The sequence below is a fragment of the Symphalangus syndactylus genome, chromosome 15 (genome assembly GCF_028878055.3).
Source record: "Symphalangus syndactylus isolate Jambi chromosome 15, NHGRI_mSymSyn1-v2.1_pri, whole genome shotgun sequence".
Classification (NCBI taxonomy): Eukaryota; Metazoa; Chordata; class Mammalia; order Primates; family Hylobatidae; genus Symphalangus; species Symphalangus syndactylus.
This window is the reverse complement of record NC_072437.2, coordinates 81,946,115-81,967,215: the sequence shown is the minus strand read 5'-3', so window position 1 is coordinate 81,967,215 and position 21,101 is coordinate 81,946,115. Positions and strand designations below refer to the sequence as shown.

General features: G+C 36.1%; 1 protein-coding gene across 4 annotated transcripts in view; it reads left to right on the top strand.

The window, feature by feature from the left end:
• The window catches only part of TSC22D1 (TSC22 domain family member 1), a 154,128-nt gene that overhangs the window by 20,520 nt on the left and 112,507 nt on the right, over positions 1 to 21,101 (top strand). Inside the window, exons 2-3 of one of the 4 annotated variants that reach the window (XR_008651457.2) lie at positions 17,155 to 17,324; positions 18,202 to 18,336. The exons of 1 other annotated variant lie outside the window; for it this stretch is intronic. Coding sequence is in view for 2 of the 3 variants with exons in the window: in XM_063619092.1 (XP_063475162.1) it covers positions 17,168 to 17,402 (235 nt within the window). In the remaining variant the exon portion in view is untranslated. Of the gene's footprint in view, positions 1 to 17,154; positions 19,989 to 21,101 lie in introns of those variants that run through there. 2 more of the 4 variants (XM_055245232.2, XM_063619092.1) reach the window with 2 other exon arrangements.

Sequence of the window (21,101 nt, the reverse complement as noted above, 5' to 3'; positions counted from 1 at the left end):
ACCACAACCTCCATCTCCCAGGTTCAAGCAATTCTCCTGCCTCAGCCTCCCAAGTAGCTGGGATTACAGGCGTGCACCACCATGCCTGGCTAATTTTGTATTTTTAGTAGAGATGGGGTTTCTCCATGTTGGTCAAGCTGGTCTCGAACTCCCGACCTCAGGTGATCTGCCCACCTCGGCCTCCCAAAGTGCTGGGATTACAGGTGTGAGACACCATGCCTGGCCTTGAATCTTAGACATCTGCATTAGGTCTTCAAAGGTTTTTTAGCCCATGTAACCAAAATCTTTTTTTTGTTTTTTTTTGAGACAGAGTCTTGCTTTGTTGCTTAGGCTGGAGTGCAGTGGCATGATCTTGGCTCACTGCAACCTCTGCCTTGTGGGTTTAAAGGATTCTCCTGCCTCAGCCTCCTGAGTAGCTGGGATTACAGGCATGCGCCACCACGTCCAACTAGTTTTTGTGTTTTTAGTAGAGACGGGGTTTTGCCATGTTGGCTAGACTGGTCTTGAACTCCTGACCCCAAGTGATCCGCTCGCCTCGGCCTCCCAAAATGCTGGGATTACAGGCGTGAGCCACTGCACCTGGCCACAAAAATTTTTTAAAGTATTCAGATTTTTTTTTTTTTTTTTGAGATGGAGTCTCATTCTCGCCCAGACCGGAGTGCATTTGCACGATCTCAGTTCACTACAACCTCCGCTTCCTGGGTTCAAGTGATTCTCCTGCCTCAGCCTCCCTAGTAGCTGGAACTACAGGTGTGCACCACTGCACCCAGCTAATTTTTGTATTTTTTTAAGAGACGGGGTTTCACCATGTTGGTCAGGCTGGTCTTGAACTCCTGAACTTGTGATCCATCTGCCTTGGCCTCCCAAAGTACAAGGATTACAGGCGTTGAGTCACCGTGCCCGGCCCCCAGAGGTGGTTTTTGTTGTTGTTTTTTTTTTTTTTTTTTAACAGTAGAACTGTTTTTTTCATTTTCATTATTTATTTCCTGATTCACTTATAAATGTTGGAGCTGTTGAAGTAATTGGAATTTTTTTGAATTGTAGTTAACAATAGTAAAGATCTATCTTAAAAGATATAGTAGCTTGATTTATCATTTAATAGTAATGTAATATAAGCCTTACTTGCATGTTCCATAATTTTTACTTTCTGCCAGTATGAAATAGCCAAAAGTGACTGAAAGCCAGTAATTTTCACATCCCGTACAAGTCGATTGCATTTCTAGATATTTTACTTATTTAGTATGCTCTTGACAGCCTAAAATTGCCATTCTCCCCAATCAGTGTCAGCATTCATGGAGAAGAGAGGATTTTTTTTCCTTTTGTTAGATATTATTTTAATACCATATCAAAACACCTTGACTAATGAAAAAAGCTTTTCTCTCAAGCTTTGAACATTTTTGAAGGCATTTCATAATTTTTTTTTTTGGTATTTTAATGTATAAATACAGAAACCTATCTGGCATAGGTGGATGCCACATGTAAACATCAATGGCTAATATGTTCTCAAAGTGCTTGAAGACAAGGATGGCTGTACATATTTATTTATTTATTTATTTATTTATTTACTTATTTATTTATTTATTTTTCAGACAGAGTCTTTTGCTGTCGCCCAAGTTGGAGTGCAGTGGCACAATCTTGGCTCACTGCAACCTCCACCTCGTGGGTTCAAGTGGTTCTCCTGCCTCATCCTCCTGAGTAGCTGGGATGACAGGCTCACGCCACCCAGCTTATTTTTGTATTTAGTAGAGACGGAGTTCACTGTTGGCCAGTCTGGTCTCAAACTCCTGAGCTCAGGTGATCCATCCTCCTTGGCCTCCCAAAGTGCTGAGATTACAGGCATGACCCACCATGCCCGACCTACGTATTTCTCATTAGTCTTTTGTTGTTGTTTGCTTAAGTTTTCTGGAAAAAAAAAAAATTCACAAGGGCCTAAGAATAACATTACTGCATTTTTGCAAGACACTTGTGATTGCTGAATCTTCTTAAGAGATAATATTTTAAAACTGGGTTACCTTTTATAAAATGGACAGGCTAAGATCAACTTTGGATTTTTTTTTTTTTTTTAATTTAGAGGTCTAGTTATCTTTCCAGTTGTATTCAGACTCTTAGCCCTTAAGGATCTACAAGTGGCTTATTGGGAAATTGATCCAATATGTAGAAACAAAAGCTTCTAACAAGTGGACACATTGGCCTAACAAAAACCAAGTTATACTATATTTGAGTTTATGAATGTCTGACCTAAATGCCATTAGTACCATTCATTCAGTAATCTGAATTAGGCTTAACACATGAGAAGGGGAGAGGAGACAAGAGAAATAGGAAGACCATTAGAAGGAGTGGAAGAGAAGGAGGGGGTTTGGTGATAATTGATAATTTGGTAAACATTTGGTGCAGTTTGCGGTCATGGGCACTGTGTCCTCATTGCCCGCATCAGCAAATTTATCTATATAAAAATTATTTTAGAAAAATTACGTAAGGTAGTTTAAGCAATTGTCTTTTAGCCTAGGAGTTTTTTAACAGTACCTCTTTTTTTTTTTTTTTCCTGGTATCGGGATGATTTATTTACTTCAGAAATACTCATTCAATGTTTATTGAATGCTTGTTATATACCTAGCACTGAGCAAAGATACTAAGGGTATGAAGGAAAAAAAAAGACATGGTTTTGGTCTTCAACAATTTCGTCTAGTACACTCAAGCATCACAAGATCTTGATTTATCTTCTGAATTATCCGAATAAGTTTATATTGTGCTCAATTGTTATTCTGTATATGGTATACGTGACAGTTTTTCTATTCAAATGAATTGATGCATCTGGACTATTGATGAATGAGCATAATGAGGTGGAGTTTAATGAACGTTAGTCTTGGCATCAGCCCTGGCATCTAGTCTTATTTCTGCTACCTCTTCATTGTATGATCTTTGTAAACGAGTTAACTTTTTTAAGCCTGATTTCCATAGCTGTTACATGCAGGTAATAGCTACCCATGCTGTTGTTGTGAGGATAAAAGGAGAAAGGCATATAATGCACCTGGCTCTGTTCTTGATAGTTCTGTAAATTGGTGGCTGTTTTTATTACTGTGCTAAGTAAGAGTGATTCCTTTCTTAAGCACTGTAAGTTAAAATGGAAAGCTTGTTTACTTGTTCAGAGACTTTATACATAATTTTCTAAAGCAGCGGTTCTGTACCTTTGTGACATTTTTGGTGCAGTCTTTCTCACCTGGGGTCCATAAGACAATCCCTACAGGAAAAGAGTGCCTACTCTCTTAGTTCTAAGAGTGGCATATATCTGGCACCATCATTCTAAATGCATAAGAGAATAGTGAATTCATTACATACAGTGGAGGCATCAGAGATTAATTCTTTGGCTGACTCTCATGCTGCCAGGACAGTACTATATGTGATTGTTGAGAAGTGCTTTGAAATTCCTAAATTCACAAAAACATAAGTTGTTGTAAAAGCACCCTTTCCCTTTTTTTAAATGGGAGTAGGGAATACTTGGAAGAAATATAGCGTCATATAGCAGTTCATTAATACTGTAAAATAGAACCATTATCCCAATTAAGTGATTTTTCAAACTTTTTCATTCTGAAAGATTGTTTTAGATGGGCATTATGCCCTGAAGACCATCTCTTCCATGCTCAGTCCCATATGGGCCTGAAAACTATCTCCTTAGAATGAATGGGTTTAATCTGTTTGTTTTAAGTAAGATTATAAGTCAATATCTGGTTTTTGAAGTTTCAAACATTCATTGAACTGGATTTTGAAATCTATAAAGTTTCAGAACTAGTTTTTTTGTAATACTGATTCTAAAAGTGAAAAAAAATAGTATTAGAGCCCAGAAATTTGGGGGAATGCTTTTTGTCATATACATTTTGGAAATTGACATTGCATTTTAGTTTATTAAAGACCGATACATTCTGAAGAAGACGGTTTTATTGAAATCCAACTCTTTCATCATATAATACCTGTTACTGACCTGGAGAACCAGTGTTCCTTGAAACACAGATTGAGAAATGTTAGTTTGCTTCATTTTATATATGAGAAATGTCGCTGGTCATGTATAGTCAAGTGACGGCAGGCCTCAACTGCAGCCCATCTCTATATTTGTTATTCTGCTGTAACAGTTCCCTATCTGTTTACCACTTTCTTTTCTTTCTTTTTTTTTTTTTTTGAGATGGAATCTCACTCTGTCTCCCAGGCTGGAGGCTGGAGTGCAGTGGCATGATCGCGGCTCACTGCAAGCTCCGCCTCGCGGGTTCACACCATTCTCCTGCCTCAGCCTCCAGAGTAGCTGGGACTACAGGCGCCTGCCACCACGCCTGGCTAATTTTTTGTGTTTTTAGTAGAGACAGGGTTTCACCATGTTAGCCAGGATGGTCTCGATCTCCTGACCTCGTGATCTGCCTGCCTCGGCCTCCCAAAGTGCTGGGATTACAGGTGTGAGCCACCATGCCCAGCCTACCACCTTATTTTCTGTTAGTATTCAATTCATATTAGAAATAAAAGTATAATGTCATGTGAGAGTGTTTGTAACAAGTAGAGATCTGGCAGATGTTAAAGAACACATTTTGAGAAGTGCGGCACTGACATATTTGCAGGCTCTTTTAATTGGCCCTGTCTTTGTAAATGGTTTGCAGACCTTAGCGGGGGAATAGACTTTCTATGTGGTAGTATATTCCTGACAGAAATCTTGTACATAAGTTAGAAAGAACTAGTTAACTTCATAAATGTAGGGAAAAGATCAGTTTGTTACGTGCTTCAATTGCCATCAGTATGGGATATTTTACTAGCTTTATGTTCTCTGTTCCTCATGTTGGAGAGTTAAACCTTGATGGTGTTAGCGAAGTAAAGGAGCCAGTTGAACATTCTTGTCTATTATTTATCCATTTCCTAGGTTATGCTCATCAGAAAAATGAAATATGAAGTACAGAAAGGGTTGTCAAAAACTGGAAAAACCTTGAAGTCATTTTGGGAATAAGATTTGCTAAAAGATTTGGGGCTAAAAGATGGTTATTGGGAGACATTTCTGAAGATATACAGGTAAATTAGGGAATGAATTCATGGCTCCTTTGGGAATGCCTTTAAGATGGCCAGCATAAACGTCATGTGGGGGTAACAGCTACCCTTGTAAAGGAGAGAGGTGTATAATGCACCTAGTGAAGTTCTTGGTCATTCTGTAAATGGTCTCTGCTCTTACTACTGTGCCAAATAAGAGTGATTGAAAGTGTTGGTCTTTTTTTGTTTTTTTACTTTTAATTTTTAGACACAGGGCCTTGCCTTGTTGCCCAGGCTAGAGTGTAGTGGCACAATCATAGCTCACTGCAGCCTTGAACACCTGACCTCAAGCATTCCTCCCAACTCAGTCTCCCAAAGTGTTGGGATTACAGGTCTGAACCACTGTACCCAGCCTATGTCAAAATCTTTAAAGTACCAGCTGATGGCGGCCGGGCATGATGGCTCACACCTGTAATCCTACCACTTTGGGAGGCCGAGGCAGGTGGATCGGTTGAGCCTAGGAGTTCAAGACCACCAGCCTGCCCAACATGGTGAAACCTTGTCTCTACTAAAAACACAAAAATTAGCCAGGCGTGGTGGCACGCTTCTGTAATCCTAGCTACTTGGGAGGCTGAGGCATGAGAATTGCTTGAACCTGGGAGGCAAGAGTTTGCAGTGAGCTAAGATTGTGCCACTGCATTCCAGCCTGGACAACAGAGTGACTCTGTCTCAGACACACACACACACACACACACACACACACACACACACACACACACACACAGTACTAGCTGATTGGGGTTTTGGTTTTTTGTTTTAGTTTTTGAGACAGGGTCTTGCTCTGTCACCCAGGCTGGAGTGTAGTGGTGAGATCTCGGATCACTGCCACTTCTGCCCCCAGGCTCAAGCGATTCTCCCACCTCAGTTTCCCTGAGTAACCAGGACTGCAGGTACATGTCACCATGCCTAATTCTTGTTTTTGTTTTTCGAGATGGGATTACATTCTGTTGTCCAGGCTGGAGTACAGTGGTGCAATCACAGCTCACTGCAGCCTCAACTTCCCCAAGCTCAGGTGATCCTCCCACCTCAGCCTCTTGAGTAGCTGAGACTGCAGGTGGGCGCCACCATGCCTGGTTTATTTTTATTTTTTTGAGACTGGATCTCACTTTGTCACCCAGACTGGAGTACAGTGGCAGTCATAGTTCATTGCAGCCTCAACCTCCAGGGCTCAAGTGATTCTCCCACCTTAGCCTCCCGAGTAGCTGGGACTACAGATTTGTGCCACCACACTTGGCTAATATTAAATTTTTGTAGAGATGGAGTCTGTGTTGCCCAGGCTGGGCTGATTGGTTTTGGAGAAAGTATGGAAATAAACTTTTCTTCTATTTAGAAATACTATAATCTGGTATTCTGAGTAATATTTTAAGAAGTGGCTTATTAAAAACTGAAGGAATATACACTAGCTTTACTTCTTTTCTTTTTTCTTTTTTTTTTCCCCGAGACAGAGTTTCACTCTTGTTGCCCAGGCTGGAGTGCAATGGTGCAATCTCGGCTCACTGCAACCTCCGTCTCCCAGGTTCAGGCAATTCTCCTTCCTCAGCCCCTCTAGTAGCTGGGATTACAGGCGTGCACCACCACGCCTGGCTAATTTTTGTATTTTTAGTAGAGATGGGGTTTTACCATGTTAGTCAGGCTGGTCTCGAACTCCTGACCTCAGGTGATCCACCCATCCCGGCCTCCCAAAGTGCTGGGATTACAGGCATGAGCCACCGTGCCCGGCTGCTTTATTTCTTAATGGAGTTTGCCAAATAAAGAAATTGAGTTCTAGTAGTATTAGCACTTTCAAAGACATAAACTAAGATCCGTTGTGGCTTTTGTGAAGTTTTACCAATAGTTATTACAATGTTAACTAGACTGCACTACTTTTTAAATCAAAGCAGATTTTAAAAATTGTTAATTTGATGGTGGGGTGATGTTCTTCTTTCTTAATACCTTTTCATTTTCTTTTTGGCAACATTTTACTTTCCAGACGTGGATTAGTCACTATCAAAGTTTTATTCCTAAAATGTTTGGAAAGTGGAAATAGTTGTGGAAACTGAATAGTCAGTAAGGTAGCAGGATTCAAATTATTTTTTCTAGGATTGACATTTAGAATGTCATGTTGGACATTAAAAATTTTTCTGGTTTGTAGCCTCATTACTGTATAGAAATCGATTACCAGATGAGTAGTTGACAGACACAGCTAGCTTGGTTGCTTGCTTGCTGTTCTTGCTGCCGCCGCCTTCTTTTTTTTTTTCTTTTTTTTTTGAGACAGAGTCTGGCCCTGTTCCCCAGGCTGGAATGCAATGGCGTGATGTCAGCTCACTGCAACTTCTGCCTCCCTGGGCTCAAGCCATCCTCCCACCTCAGCCTCCCCAAGTAGCTGGGACTACAGGTGTGTGCAACCACGCCTGGCTAATTTTTTGTAGAGATAGGATTTCACCATGTTGCTTAGGCTGGTCTTGAACTCCAGAGCTCAAGAGATCCTCTCTCCTCAGCCTCTCAGTGTGCTGAGATTACAAGCCTGATCCACTGTGCCCAGCCCAGGCTTTCTTAATTTCTGACAGTTCGCTGACATGGGCCCTAAGGCTGAGGATGCCTTCTAAGATTGGTGGAAGCTACTGATATTTCCTTGTCACTTTAGGCTCAATTGCTGTATAATACGATAGAGTAGATTAAAGGATTTATTTGTAAGTAGATGTGTTCTGTCTTTTACAAAACCTATCCCACTTTATTGGTAAAGAATTGGAAAGCGCCCTGTTTTAACTAAAATGTTGATTGCTTCTGCAGATGTCTAATATCATATTTATATTTTTTATTAAATTCAAATTGAGACAAGGCAATGACCTTTTCATCTTATTATATATGGAGGAACTTGAATAGATATATTGTAAGCTATCATAAGTAATACTTAAAATATATTAAAATTCAGGTCAGCCACAGCATTCATACAGATTATTATCTATTCTGTAATAAACTAAAGACTGTTTCTCTGGGTCTTTAAGCAGAATTGAGTTCTGAATCTAGTTTATTGTCAGATTATTATTTTAATCATGCTTATAACAAATGGTGACAAACTTGCTATAATGTTTACATTATGTTAGGATAATAAAACTCATTAAATTATGAAGTTCTTGTACATTTAAAAGTCTATCTTATATATTTGTTATGCAAATCAATAGATATGTATCAGGTAAACTAGAAATTCTAGTTAGAAAAAATCCTTTTTGTGTCTTGGTTTCTGAAGATACTTAAAAGGTGAAAGGAATTTCTGATTACCATTTTAATGTGGGCTTTTTAGTTTCAATAGAAACATCTTTTCCTAGATTATCTTGCTGATATTAAGTTGTTAAGTTTTAACAACTTAAAAGTTGCTACACTTTATTTTGAAGTTTTACTGTCTTGTAAAACTCCATATTTTTACATAGTTTTACTGTCTTGTAAAATTCCCTATTTCATAGGTTGGTAGAAATGGCAAAACAAGTTAACTTGCTTAACTTAAGCTTAGCTTGCTTAACTGTCAGTTGATGTAGGTTTAAATGAATTTGAAGTTGTTTCAGAATTCTACTTAAAACAGTACGTTTATTCTAGCTTTTATCATATATTAAGTATTTATTTATTTATTTGAGATGGAGTCTCACTCTGTCACCCAGGCTGGAGTGCAGTGACGTGTCTCTATTTTAGTAGCGATGGGGTTTCGCCATGTTGGCCAGGCTGGTCTCTTAACTCCTGACCTCAAGCGATCCTCCTGCCTCTGCCTCCCGAAGTGCTGGGATTACAGGCATGCGCCACTGTGCCCAGCCCCAGTCTACGTACTAAGTATTTAAAAAGAAGTACTCAGTTGTTAATCAAAATAATATAATTTGGAAAAATGTAAATTAAACTTCAGAGTCCTAGAGTCAAACTGGTTTTGAATTTCCTGTTCTTTACTAGACATGTGATCTTAGGTGAGTTAGTTCACCACTTTGTGCCTTAGTTTCCTTATCAAGTAAAGTTGTGATGATAATAATATTCCATTTATGATAGGGTTATGCTAATGATTGAATGAGGCAATATATATAAAATGCATAATACAATGCATAATAATAATGCACGCAGTGGCAAGTTCCTGTAGTTCCAGCTACTTGGGTAGCCGAGACAGGAGGATTGCTTGAGCCCAGGAGTTTGAGGCTGTAGTGTGCCGTGATTGTACCTGTAACTAGCCACTGCATTCCAGCGTGGGCATCATAGGAAGACCTTGTTTCTCTTTCTTTGAAAGCATAATACATTACCTACCATATACTAAGCTCTCAATAAATTAAAAATTAAAACAAAAAGTTATGAATATTTACCTGTAACAAACTTTGTAAGTGAAGGTATTAATACATTGGAGTTTATCTCTTGAATTTTAATTTAAAAAAAGGAAGAAAGATATTTATGGCACTAAACTCTATTTCCTGTGAAAACTTTTGAAGAAACAAATGAGGAGAAGGTCTTCAGTTTTAATAATGTAGGAATAAACGTACACGATAATGTAAATTGGAAAGAACTTTTGCTTTTTTATTCAGCTGTTCTATGATATGCTTGCTGTAGTCTGGAGTTAATTTCCACACTTGCTATTTAATGTAAACATTGTTTTTCTATTTGTAGGAAAGATTTTCCCTTTTGATCTCTCACATATTATCTTCTGAATTAAAGTTCTCTACCTAGAGAACTGTTTACCAAAGGGAAAGAAAAAAACTATTAACATCTGGTTACTTTTCTGATATTAGTACAGAACATGACATAATGCTATCATTTCCATTAGGATTAGCTTTTAAAGAAAGATTGGACTAAATTTTTCATCTGAATGAAAAATTGGAGATTTATATTTCTTAATTTCTCAGTGGATATTCCATAGGTGTGTTGAGTATGGAACCGTATTCAGGATGTTTTGTTCTATTTTTTATTTTTAACTTTCTATTTTGAAATAATTTTAGACTTACCAAAAGTTGCAAAAATTTAGTACACAGGCTTGGTGTGGTGGCTCATGTCTGTAATCTCACCATTTTGGGAGACTGAGGCAGGCAGATTACTTAAGCTGAGGAGTTCAAGACCAGCCTGGGCAACATGATGAAACTCTGTCTCTACAAAAATTAGCCAGGCATGGTGGTGTGTCCCTGTAGTCCCAGATACTAGTGAGGCTGAGGTGGGAGGTTTGCTCGAGTCAGGGAAGTGGACATTGTGGTGAGCCATGATTGTGTCAGTGCATCCCAGCCTGGGCGATAGAGCCACACCCTATGTAAATACATACATACATACCTACACACACACACGCACACACGTATTTCACACAGAATTCCCATATACCTGTCACCCAGCTTTCCTTACTGTTCGTATTATGTATGACCATACTACAGAAGTCAGGAAATGCAGAAGTCAGGAAATTAATACCAACTACTCTAGACATTTTTGAATTTTGACATTGTCTACTAAATGATCTTTTTCTGGTCCAGGATCCAGTTTAGGAATTCATATTGTATTTGGTTGTCATATCTCCTTAATCTCCTTTAATCTAGGCCTGCTCTTCATTCTTTCTTTCCTTTCATGACTTTGACACTTTTGAAGAATACTAGGTAGTTTGGTCCTTAATCTGTACATTTTTGGCAAGGATATGACAGAAGTGATGGTATATTCTTATTAGTAGATAAGGAGGTACATGATTATGATCCATCCCATTATTGGTGATGTCATCTTGATCATTTGGTTAAGGAGGTGCCTGCCAGGTTTCTAAACTATCAAGTTACTGTTTTTCACTTTGTAATTAACACGTGTCTTGGGGGGAATATTTTGAGACTGTAAATAATCTTATTTCTCATCATACTTCCATTAATTTTAGTATCCACTGATGATTCTTGCTGATCAGAATCTTTTACATTTAATTATTTAACATCTTTTTTTGTTTCATTGTTGACTGATATATTATTTTCCTTGTCATAAGTGGATAAAGACCCCAAAGGAATTAATGTAAGGGCAGCCTAATTCGCAAAACATAAGTGGTTTTGTTGCTGTAGTCTTTCTTTTTCTTTTTTATTTATTTGTATTTGTATTTTTTTTTTTTTCGAGATGGAGTCTCACTCTGTCACCCAGGCTGGAGTGCAGTAGCACGATCTTGGCTCACTACAACCTTTGCCTCCTGGATTCAAGTGATTCTTGTGCTTCAGCCTCCCAAGTAGCTGGGATTATGGGCACGTACCATCACACCCAGCTAATTTTTGTATTTTTAGTAGAGACGGGGTTTCACCATGTTGGCCAGGCTGGTCTTGAACTCCTGGCCTCAAGTGATCCACCCGCGTTGGCCTTCCAGAATGCTGAGATTACAGGCATGAGCCACCATCCCTGGCCTGGTCTTTCATGTTTTCTGAGTTTTCTGAGTGCACTCTTATGAACGTAATGCAACCCAAGATCCTAGAATGAAAAATATAATAGGAAGATTATCCTTTTTTTTTTTTTTTTCAATACCTTATAGGTCCTTCAAAATGTGCTGCTGGCCATTATAAGAATAAAGCTAAATATTTCATGCTAGCAAGATGAAGAAGACACTAGCGAGGTAAAAGTAATGGATAGGTTAATTATGAAAAAAGTATTTGTTAGAGCAATTTAGAGATCTTCTTAAAATTACTAAGACTTTTTTAATGACATATACTAGCCTTTTTCATTTAAAGGAGTCAGTGGCAAATTTAAATTTTATTTATTTATTTTTTTGAGACGGAATCTCGCTTGTTGCCCAGGCTAGAGTGCAGTGGTGTGATCTCGGCTCATTGCAACCTCTGCCTCCCAGGTTCAAGCGATTCTCTTGCCTCAGCCTCCCAAGTAGCTGGGACTACAGGCGTATGCCACCACACCTGGCTAATTTTTGTATTTTTTATTAGAGATGGGTTTTACCATGTTGGCCAGACTGGTCTTGAATTCCTGACTTCAGGTGATCTGCCTACCTTGGCCTCCCAAAGTGCTGAGATTTCAGGCGTGAGCCACTGTGCCTGGCCAAATTTAACCATTTTTATATTTAGTTTTCTTGACCCTTAGGTTGCCTTATCCTTTTTTACAGTCAGTATAGTTTATGCAACTGTGTTTCTATGATTGCCTTTTATCTTTTATTCTATAGTGGATTAACTGCTCTAAAATATATATATTGTAGATTGTTTCTTTTTCATCTGTTTTACTTCATCTTCTACCTTAGTGGAGCATGAACATATTTGGGTTATCTGTTGCTTGTCTTTTAACAAATACTTGATATTTATATCTAGTGGACTAACTTGAATACCAGTAACATTTTCAGATGGTATATTTTCCAAAAGGGTGAAGAGAAAATATACAGATAATGGAATTTGGCTAGATGTTGAGCTCTAAAAATGCTTTAATAATTAGGTTTTTCTGTTTTCATTACAGCTTTCTTCTGTTTTAGGAAATTACTGTCCATGATTAAGCACATATCCTCATGATGGTATTCAGCCCCTTAAGTTCAGACTTCCTTCCTGTTTTTTTTTTTTTTTTTAAATTAAAAAAATTCTTTTTAACACACAACTTTGCTCAGTCTTCCCTATTTTTTTCAAAAAATGTGTATTCCATTTGATAATACACACAAGATTTATGGTTTAGAAATAATCTTTACCTCCATTGTCAGTACAATACCTTAGTTAACTAATTCTGAAGAACTTGGGTGGGGTTTTGTTTTTTTTTTTTTTTTGCCTTTGTGTTTTGTTATGGGGTAAGATCTCTCCCTTTTTGAAATTGGATATTCTGGCAGTATCTGGTTTTTGTACTACTTTTAAATCTCTGAAAAAGAATATTAGAAATCTGTAATCGTTGTTGCAATTTGGCTAACATTTGTATCATCTCAGGATAATATCTTTGAAATTTCTGCTAACTATACCAAAAAATTAATCCTTAGAAGTTGACGACCCCAAAAAGAGATGGATCCATGAAAGTTTATTTTTTATTTTTTGAGATGGCAGAGTCTTGCTCTGTCGTCCAGGCTGGAGTGCAGTGGCTCAGTCTCAGCTCACTGCAACCTCTGCCTCCCAGACTCAGGCGGTTCTCCTGCTTCAGCCTCCCGAGTAGGTGGGACTATAGGTGAGTGCCACCACGCCCAGCTAATGTTTTGTATTTTTAGTAGAGACAGGGTTTCACCATGTTGGCCAGTCTGGTCTTGAACTCCTGACCTCAGGTGGTTGGCCCGCCTCAGCTTCACAAAGTGCTGGGATTACGAGTGTGAGCCATGGTGCCTGGCCGAAAGTTATACTTCTGATAAATTTTTTGTTTTCTTTAGGATTAGAAAGTTGAACTTTTTAGTGTCTACTTTAGATATCGGCCACTTGACAAAATTCTTTGTTTTTTTGATCAGTAACTTATTTGTAAAGCATTTACTGAGTTACCTATTCCATGTGCCAAGCACTTTTCTAGGGGCTAGAGATAAAAGACACACTGCTTCTGTTAAGCATGTTCTTTCCTTTTCTTATTACTGCCAGCTAGGACTGTTTTGGATACTTAGAGGAATTTGTGAACAATTTGTTTTCTTTGTAGAAGTGCCTTAGAACCAGTATGAATGGGTGATAATAGGTAAAGAATAAAAAGATGCTTCCAATGTATGTAGAATGTCCAGGTTAATGAATAATCGGTAAATTTATAAACCATTAAGTTCAACTTTAGATCAGTCAGTTGTAGCACATTTGAGTAGAAATCAGTCTTTGTAGAAACATAGTGCCTTCTATTTCATAGCTTAAATAGGTGTAGCCTTCCCTAATGTTTAAATGCTAGAAATGCTTAAAACTAATAAGCTGTGTATGCTCATTTAATAATTTAATATTGAGAACAAATATTGCAAACAGCCTAATTTGATGTACTTCTCATAAAATTTTCTCAGTGGTATTTATATGTAAAATACTGTTTCTGATTTGAATATACATGGATTTTCAGTAAGAATCTTTAAAAATTTCATTATTTACAGAAAATGTTAAAATGATTTCATTGATGTACTGCTAGGTTAATAGATCTATAACAGCCATTTGAGGTAGCAGCTCAGCATTGCTGATTTTGTTAGCTTTGGTTTGAAATTTTTTCTCTAGTGGTTGAAATGTAAGTCTTGCAGTGTAATAAATATTTCCCCCTCTTAAAATATCACATAGAAGAATGTTGTCCACTAAAATAGAATTAGGTAAGGCCTTCCTGTATCATTTTTAGGAGCTTCCATCAATAATATTCTCACAAAGGCTGCTCTTTCTTGTTCAAATAATGACCCCATTTTGAAAACATCTTTACAGTTTTTATGTAAATGATACATTATCAAATTCAGAGTCTTCATAAATCATTAACTCTCAAAGCAAGAGAGATACCAGCTCTCCTCAGTGACTTCAAAATAATTTCTACTTAGAGAAATCTGCTTATTCATTTCTGAGTATGAGTGTTGAATTAGGATGTTTTGGTACTTCAGGCAAAATAAAGAAGTTATATTCTGAAAGCGTTCTGACTTAGGGGAAGTTTGTAAAGATTCATTTTCTCCAGTGAGCTCTCATATTTAACTTGCTGTGTAACCTAACCTAAGGACATACGGTTTTTTAAATCTAAGTTTGTTGTGCTTTTAATCTATATTATACTATGGTGTGTGATAAATAAAGATTTGGATGCATTTAACGTCAATTCCTGTTGTAGGAGAAATTCTAAGTTTAGACCAATATTAATCTGAGAAAGATCTGTTTTTTTGTGAGTTGTTTTTCATTTTCAAAGTGAAGTAGGCCTGTAAACTTAAAAATGAAAATTACCAAGTGTATTTCCTATTTCAAAATGTACCTCTTTCTTTTTCCCTGTATTTTCACTCACCTATATGTTATTATTGATTAGTATTCAAGAACTGAAGGAAAACTATTGGAAAGTTAACTATTGGAAACGACTGGAAAGGAAACTAAAGGAAATTTGGAAAATCGTATCTTAATTATAATTTCTGAATAGGTTTTAAACTATTTTAAAGTAGTTAAGTTTTACTTAGATTTCATTAATTTAGAAATCTTAGATAATTTTCATGGTTGATATTGAGCTATTACTATATGAAAAAGAATAATTTGTCAAGGAAATTGATTAGAAAAGACTAGAGGATGATTGTTTAATAAATAATTTTTAAAGCACTTTTGTAGCACCTATTTGCACCATATAGGTACTGTGAAAATGTATGTAGATAGCTCCAACGTACTGATTTTAAGCCTTTTTCCTCTGTTAAAGAGCCACTCCTTAACAACTCCAGCTGTGGAATGCTTTGTTAATCTACTCGGGTTTTTTAGACTCTTGAAACTACTTAATTAGATTACATTTATTAAGATTCAGCATTCAGATCCTTTTTCTAATCTGTGCTCCTTTCTTCTTATCATCCATCATATACCTCCTCATTGTGATTATACTGTAAAATACTTTTTAAAGCCTACTGATCTAAAGATACAGTCTTTTAAATACTAAAAGGCTTTTGGACTTAAAATCTGTTGGAAACTTAAATTGAAAAAATAGCTGCCACTTTAGGTGCATAAAGTACTTTCATAATTATTTGATACCTCTTGTTAGATGGCAGTTTCACCTTCTTCTTTCCAATTTCTTTTTTCTTTAATATTTGGTAATTGCAGATTTGATGGTTAAATTCATAGGTTTTCTTTATTTAGGCCAAACTGTCTTCATTTCTCATTTGTACAGAATTGGTTATGTCCCTGTGCAGAAGGGTTAGCTCATTCTTTTCATCTTTAAGCTTTTAAAATTACTTAGTCTAAATGTTGTTAGGTAATGGAATAACCATTCCTTTTCAGCTTTTGGCACATTTCCAAACTGGCTGGCAGAGCCAGGAGGAAGTGAAGGCATTAAAAACACTAACTTTGGTTGGTTGCTACCTTCTTAGTGCTGAGACTATAACCTTTGTTGGTTGATTGATAGAGAACAAGAGAACACAATCCTCGTTCCACTAACAGGTAAGGAACCTTTGTGATAACCAGTTGGTATGAGAGGGAGATTACTTGATAGCATTTTATAAAAACTTTATCCCAAAATATAACATGTCCCAGAAATAGGATACTGTGACTGACTGTACTCCGTAGAACAAGGATACACAGCACCTTTATATTTAGAATAAGATCTGAAATTTAATAGGGATTTATTACTGTGTACCACAAAGCATAATTGATCTGTTTTCCAAAGGCAACACTGTTAAAATTTATCTTGCAGTCCCTGTAACTTTAAATATGTATCTGCTTATCTTATTCTCCTTTCAGCTTTTCCTTGATCAGATGCTATGTGCTTTGAACTTCCTTCTCTTATTTACTTTATTCCTGTAATAAAGCTAGCTATTTTCTAGTATCTTTGCCATCATCTATAATTTGGGTATATCTTACTGCTTTAATTTCTATGTTATAGCCATTAATGATTATTCCTGGTTCTTCTTGACCCAAAAGAAAATGATTATGCATTTTAAAAAGGATTTTGAGTCTGTATTGCCTATATCCACTATTCTGCCTCCCAGTTTTAAAGCTGAGTGCTTGAAGAATAAATCTTTTCAGTGACAGTAGTCATAAGCTTTGATAAAATATAGGCTTAGCTTTGTATTGCTATAATATGGGCTTATAGTGTGATTAATTCTTTAAGTTTATGAAGACTTGAACTCAGAGAAGAAATTCAGCTTCTTAGACTTTCCCAAAGTTTGGTAGTATTCCTGTTAATATGCTTGATTTTTTTCTGTTTCTACTTTTCAGTCCATCTTCTTTTCTTTGACAGAAGAATTAACTGGGACTCCTCCTTTGATATATCTGAGGTTGCGTGCCTTTTCCCTGTCCCTTAAAGACAACTATGATCTTGTTTCCAGTCATAATTTATCATTTTTGATTTGGTCTTCCACTCAGAGTTGAGTGGTTTATCACAGAGTGTGTTATGGCTTAGACCAATACAGGTCCCTTCTTAATAGTTATTGAGGAATTAATCATTTGTGGTGACAGACTTCTAAAATTCAAATTAAGAAGGCACTAAAGAAGGTATGCCCAAAGGTAGCTCCTTTTTATCCTGAGGATTAAGCCATTACAAACTCAAATGACCAGAGAATGTAATTTCTTAATAAGAATTTTTTCTTAAATCTATATTCAGCTCTCTATTTCAGTGCTTCTCTCCTACCAGAGGTGCAAGGAGTGATCCTAGAACCACAGATACAGCCAAGACCACGGAGAGCTTTTGACGTCAGGGGTCCACTTTCTCCACTGAACCCTTGGAGACAGAATATCCAGCTTCTGGAGAGAGTGGGAAAGGATAATAAACAAGTGGGTGCTTTCCATTATTTACTTGGGTTAATTTATAGATTGGAGTGTCCTTCCATTGCCCATTTAATTCTGTGGTAAACTCCTTGGGTTCATTTAAGAACCAGGTGGGACTGCAATCTGTTTTGTTTTTCTAAGAATGCTAACTAGTACTCATTCAAAAATGAGACCTAAAATTTAATTTTCTCTCCAGATAATTAAAGCAGTGGATGATTTGGGGCACGTGATTTGACGAATGCCTATGTAGTCCACAGGAATTTTAAAAAGGGAATATCTACCCATTTTGGCCTTTATGGTATTAGTGGACTTCTAAGTGCTCTTTTATATTCAAGTAATTTAAAAGGTTCTGTATCTCATCTTTGGGCAAACTGGACATTTGAAGTCTAATTTATACAGTCAGATGTCCAGGTGTTATCCTACCCTGTTAGTGAGAACCTTTTGGTCTTCTTTCTACCTCAAATGTTAGGACTTCATATTAGATCTTTTAAAAGATGCAATGATAGTACTATTATGTTTTACTGTCAATTCTAGGCTCCATTCTTTAATAAAACATAAATATGAATGAATGTAAGTTTCAGGATACAGTATCCCTGAAAGCTATGTTTAATATACTCAAAAGTCATTTTCTAGTCCCTAGGAATAAATATTTGTGGTAAAAGAACCCTTTCCTAGATTTCCCCCATGGCATTAAGATGGTTTTCTCTTAGTTTCTTTGATGCCAAGGGTAGGATTTGATTCCAGGAAGTTCTTATCACCTACAATGGGTAGAATGTGAACTTGTTACCTTTGGCAAGTTTTCATTTTTCCTTGGTGGATTCCTTCTGTGACTCTAGGTATCTTGATAATGGGAGACTGGTTTATTTGTTCTCTAATTGCCCAGATTTCTTTCAACTGGTAAAACATCATACTTCTTCAGCAAAAGGAATTCTTCTAGCAGAGCCTTCATGGATGATATCTGTCACACATGCCAGCACCTGCAGTTTGGAAGGCAGTGGTGAATGGATCCATGCAATATGTCTAGAAGACACAAGGATGAGCCAGCCACCTGATCTTGTCATTTATAAACTTTTAAGAATTACTCTGGTTTACTTTTGGTCTGAAAATGGAAAGGCTCAAATAATGAAATAATCTTTTCATATTGGAATTTTACATGGCCATGAAAATATTTCTTTCTATTCAGAAGACTGAAATAGAGGAAGCTTGAGAGACTCCTTTCTTTTAAAAGCAGCTCTCTGTATCTGTTTCATTTAAAACATTTGTGGGATTGAAAATCACCTTAATGAAGTAGGCAAACATTTTTTTAGGTAGTAGAGGAAGTCCAAAACTTAATGAAATGGTTTTTTTTGATGCCTGACACTGAAAGTAACTAGTAAATAAAGGGTGAACTTCTTAATTATTTGAAAACTGCTTTTAATATTAGGATATACTCTTTTAGCTCATCTTTGCTGGTCTTGAGCCTTATAATTGTCAAATCAACAAGGTTTCTAATAGAGAAGTAGAAGAAATATCTTTTGAGATGTAAGTAGCTTGGTCTGTCTTCTAAAGTAATACATACCTGTTAAAGTTGAGGTATTTTTTTCATACTGAAGGCATTCTAAAGTTTGAATGGTACTGTCACAAAACAGTAGTTTACAGAGCAGAGGCACTTAGTATTAGAATAAGCCTATAGGTGTGAAGGAATAAGTGTTGCAAAATAGTTATTTATCCAAGCTATCAATTAATTGATTGAAGTAGTTATCAAAATGTTTCTGTTTCTCTCTTTCTTTGATATCTATTAACTGGTCAGTCAAAGGCTATTAAAGAACATTTTTAAAGTCACCTAATGCTGCCAGTTTGTTAAATTTGGTATACATTTTAAGAATAGACATTCTGGAGTTATTAATATGGAAGCAGCTAAAATGTTTTAGGAAATCTCAAAAGTTTTAGAAGCCACATTTGCAAAAGCATAACCTGCACTTAGTCTTTCTTGGCTATCTGTATTTTTTTCTCATTAATTATAAATAAATTTTTGTAAGTATAGTACTTAAAAGTAAGTTTAAAGGTTCAATTTGAACTGAAATTCCCCCAGAGAGCTTTGAATTCCCATAAATGATTACAACTTTTACTCCCGACTTGTTTTTAGTAAATGTTAATAAGACAATTGGTTTACAAACACATATGAATTAAAAAAACAACTGTCCATCATTTTAGGAAGAACTGAAGGAACTTAAAATGAGATTTGCTTGGAAATTAAGTTAGTTGAACTCTTTGAACCACAGTAGAAACCACGTTGTGTGGCCTGTGAGATTATAAGCTTTTTGTTTCAGCTTTGAAGATGAAAAGTGATTTAATCTCTTAATCTCATGCTTTGATTGAATTTTAGCTCTGTTCCTTAAAATATGCAAAAGGAAATGTAAGTGCATTTCTAGTCACCTCATGCCACTACGAGCTATTTATTTAAAAGTGAAACTTTTTGTATATTATTGTGAACTGATTTGTTTATTTAAACTTTTATTTTGGTGAATTTACCTTTGAGTTTTTTTTATATTTTATGTCACAAAATGAAGTCCTATATTTTTCAGTGTTTATGAATATTAATATAAACTATTTTTTTAGAATGACTAATTGTGTAATATCTGTATTATGTGATAATTTGAAATCTAATAAATATTTTCTCCATGAAAAAAATGCACTTACTGATAATGGCTTATTTCTGTTTCAGGAGTAGAAAGTGAAAACTGCAACAGTATTTTTAAATGTATTTTAATTTTCTGTGTCTTTCTCTAAATATTTCTGAATATATATTCTACCTTTCTGTGTGTTAGTTTTTTGTTTTGTTTTGTTTTTGTTGTTGTTGTTGTTGTTGTTGTTTTTTTTCAGAAAAATACTTTCTTGAACTGTTAGTGATTCTTCATGGGGGTCACCAGTGAATGTATGAAATAGGTGATCTGTTTTGTATGTTTTTGCATTTTCCTGATTAGCATCATCTTTCCTGATTAGTTTCCAGAATTGGATTTTTTTAGATGCAATTTTTGTACCTCAATTTTGCAAACCATTAAAACTCTTGAGTTAATACTGTAAATATCAAGAGTAATTTGGCCAAGTCTTTTAATGCTAGATTGATCAAAATATAACTCTTACAGAATAGCATCCAAAACAGTTCCTTTACCCAGAAGAACATTTGAAAATAATGGCTGATTAGAGAACTATGCAATTCATAAGAACTGTTGAAATGAAAAATGTTTTGTATTTTAGTGTTCTACTTGCACAAATAATTGTAGAAGGAGAAATCTTGACCTCATAGTCTCTTGTTTTTAAATCTTATCAAGACAGCATGGAGAAGGGTAATATTTAGTTTTATTGATTCTTGTTTTTATAGCTACATAATTTTACTTAATTGAAGCCACAGGAACAATTTACCTTTTCTGTGCAGGATTTGCTTAGAAGCAAGAGGATTTCCTTTCAGATTTGAAGGAAAGTTATTGAAGAAGTAGACCCCCAAAATTAAAAATAACATTAAGATGGGGTCCTAGGCAAGAAGTAAAAATTGAATTAATGACAATTGGTGGATTAAAATGTAATAATTTGGCTCCCCAAAGAAATTATACTCTGAAAAAAATCAAATTTCTAAAAGGCAGTCATGATCTAGAATAGCTGTTGTATTGGGGGTGGCGGAAAGGAAGCCAACATTCTTGGTTTTATTAACCTGGTAAGTTTGGAAAAAAAGTAAAGATTCTGTGGATAAAATTTTGTTTTTAGAATTAAAGCTATTAAAAGGTTTACAGACACAGTATATTTCAA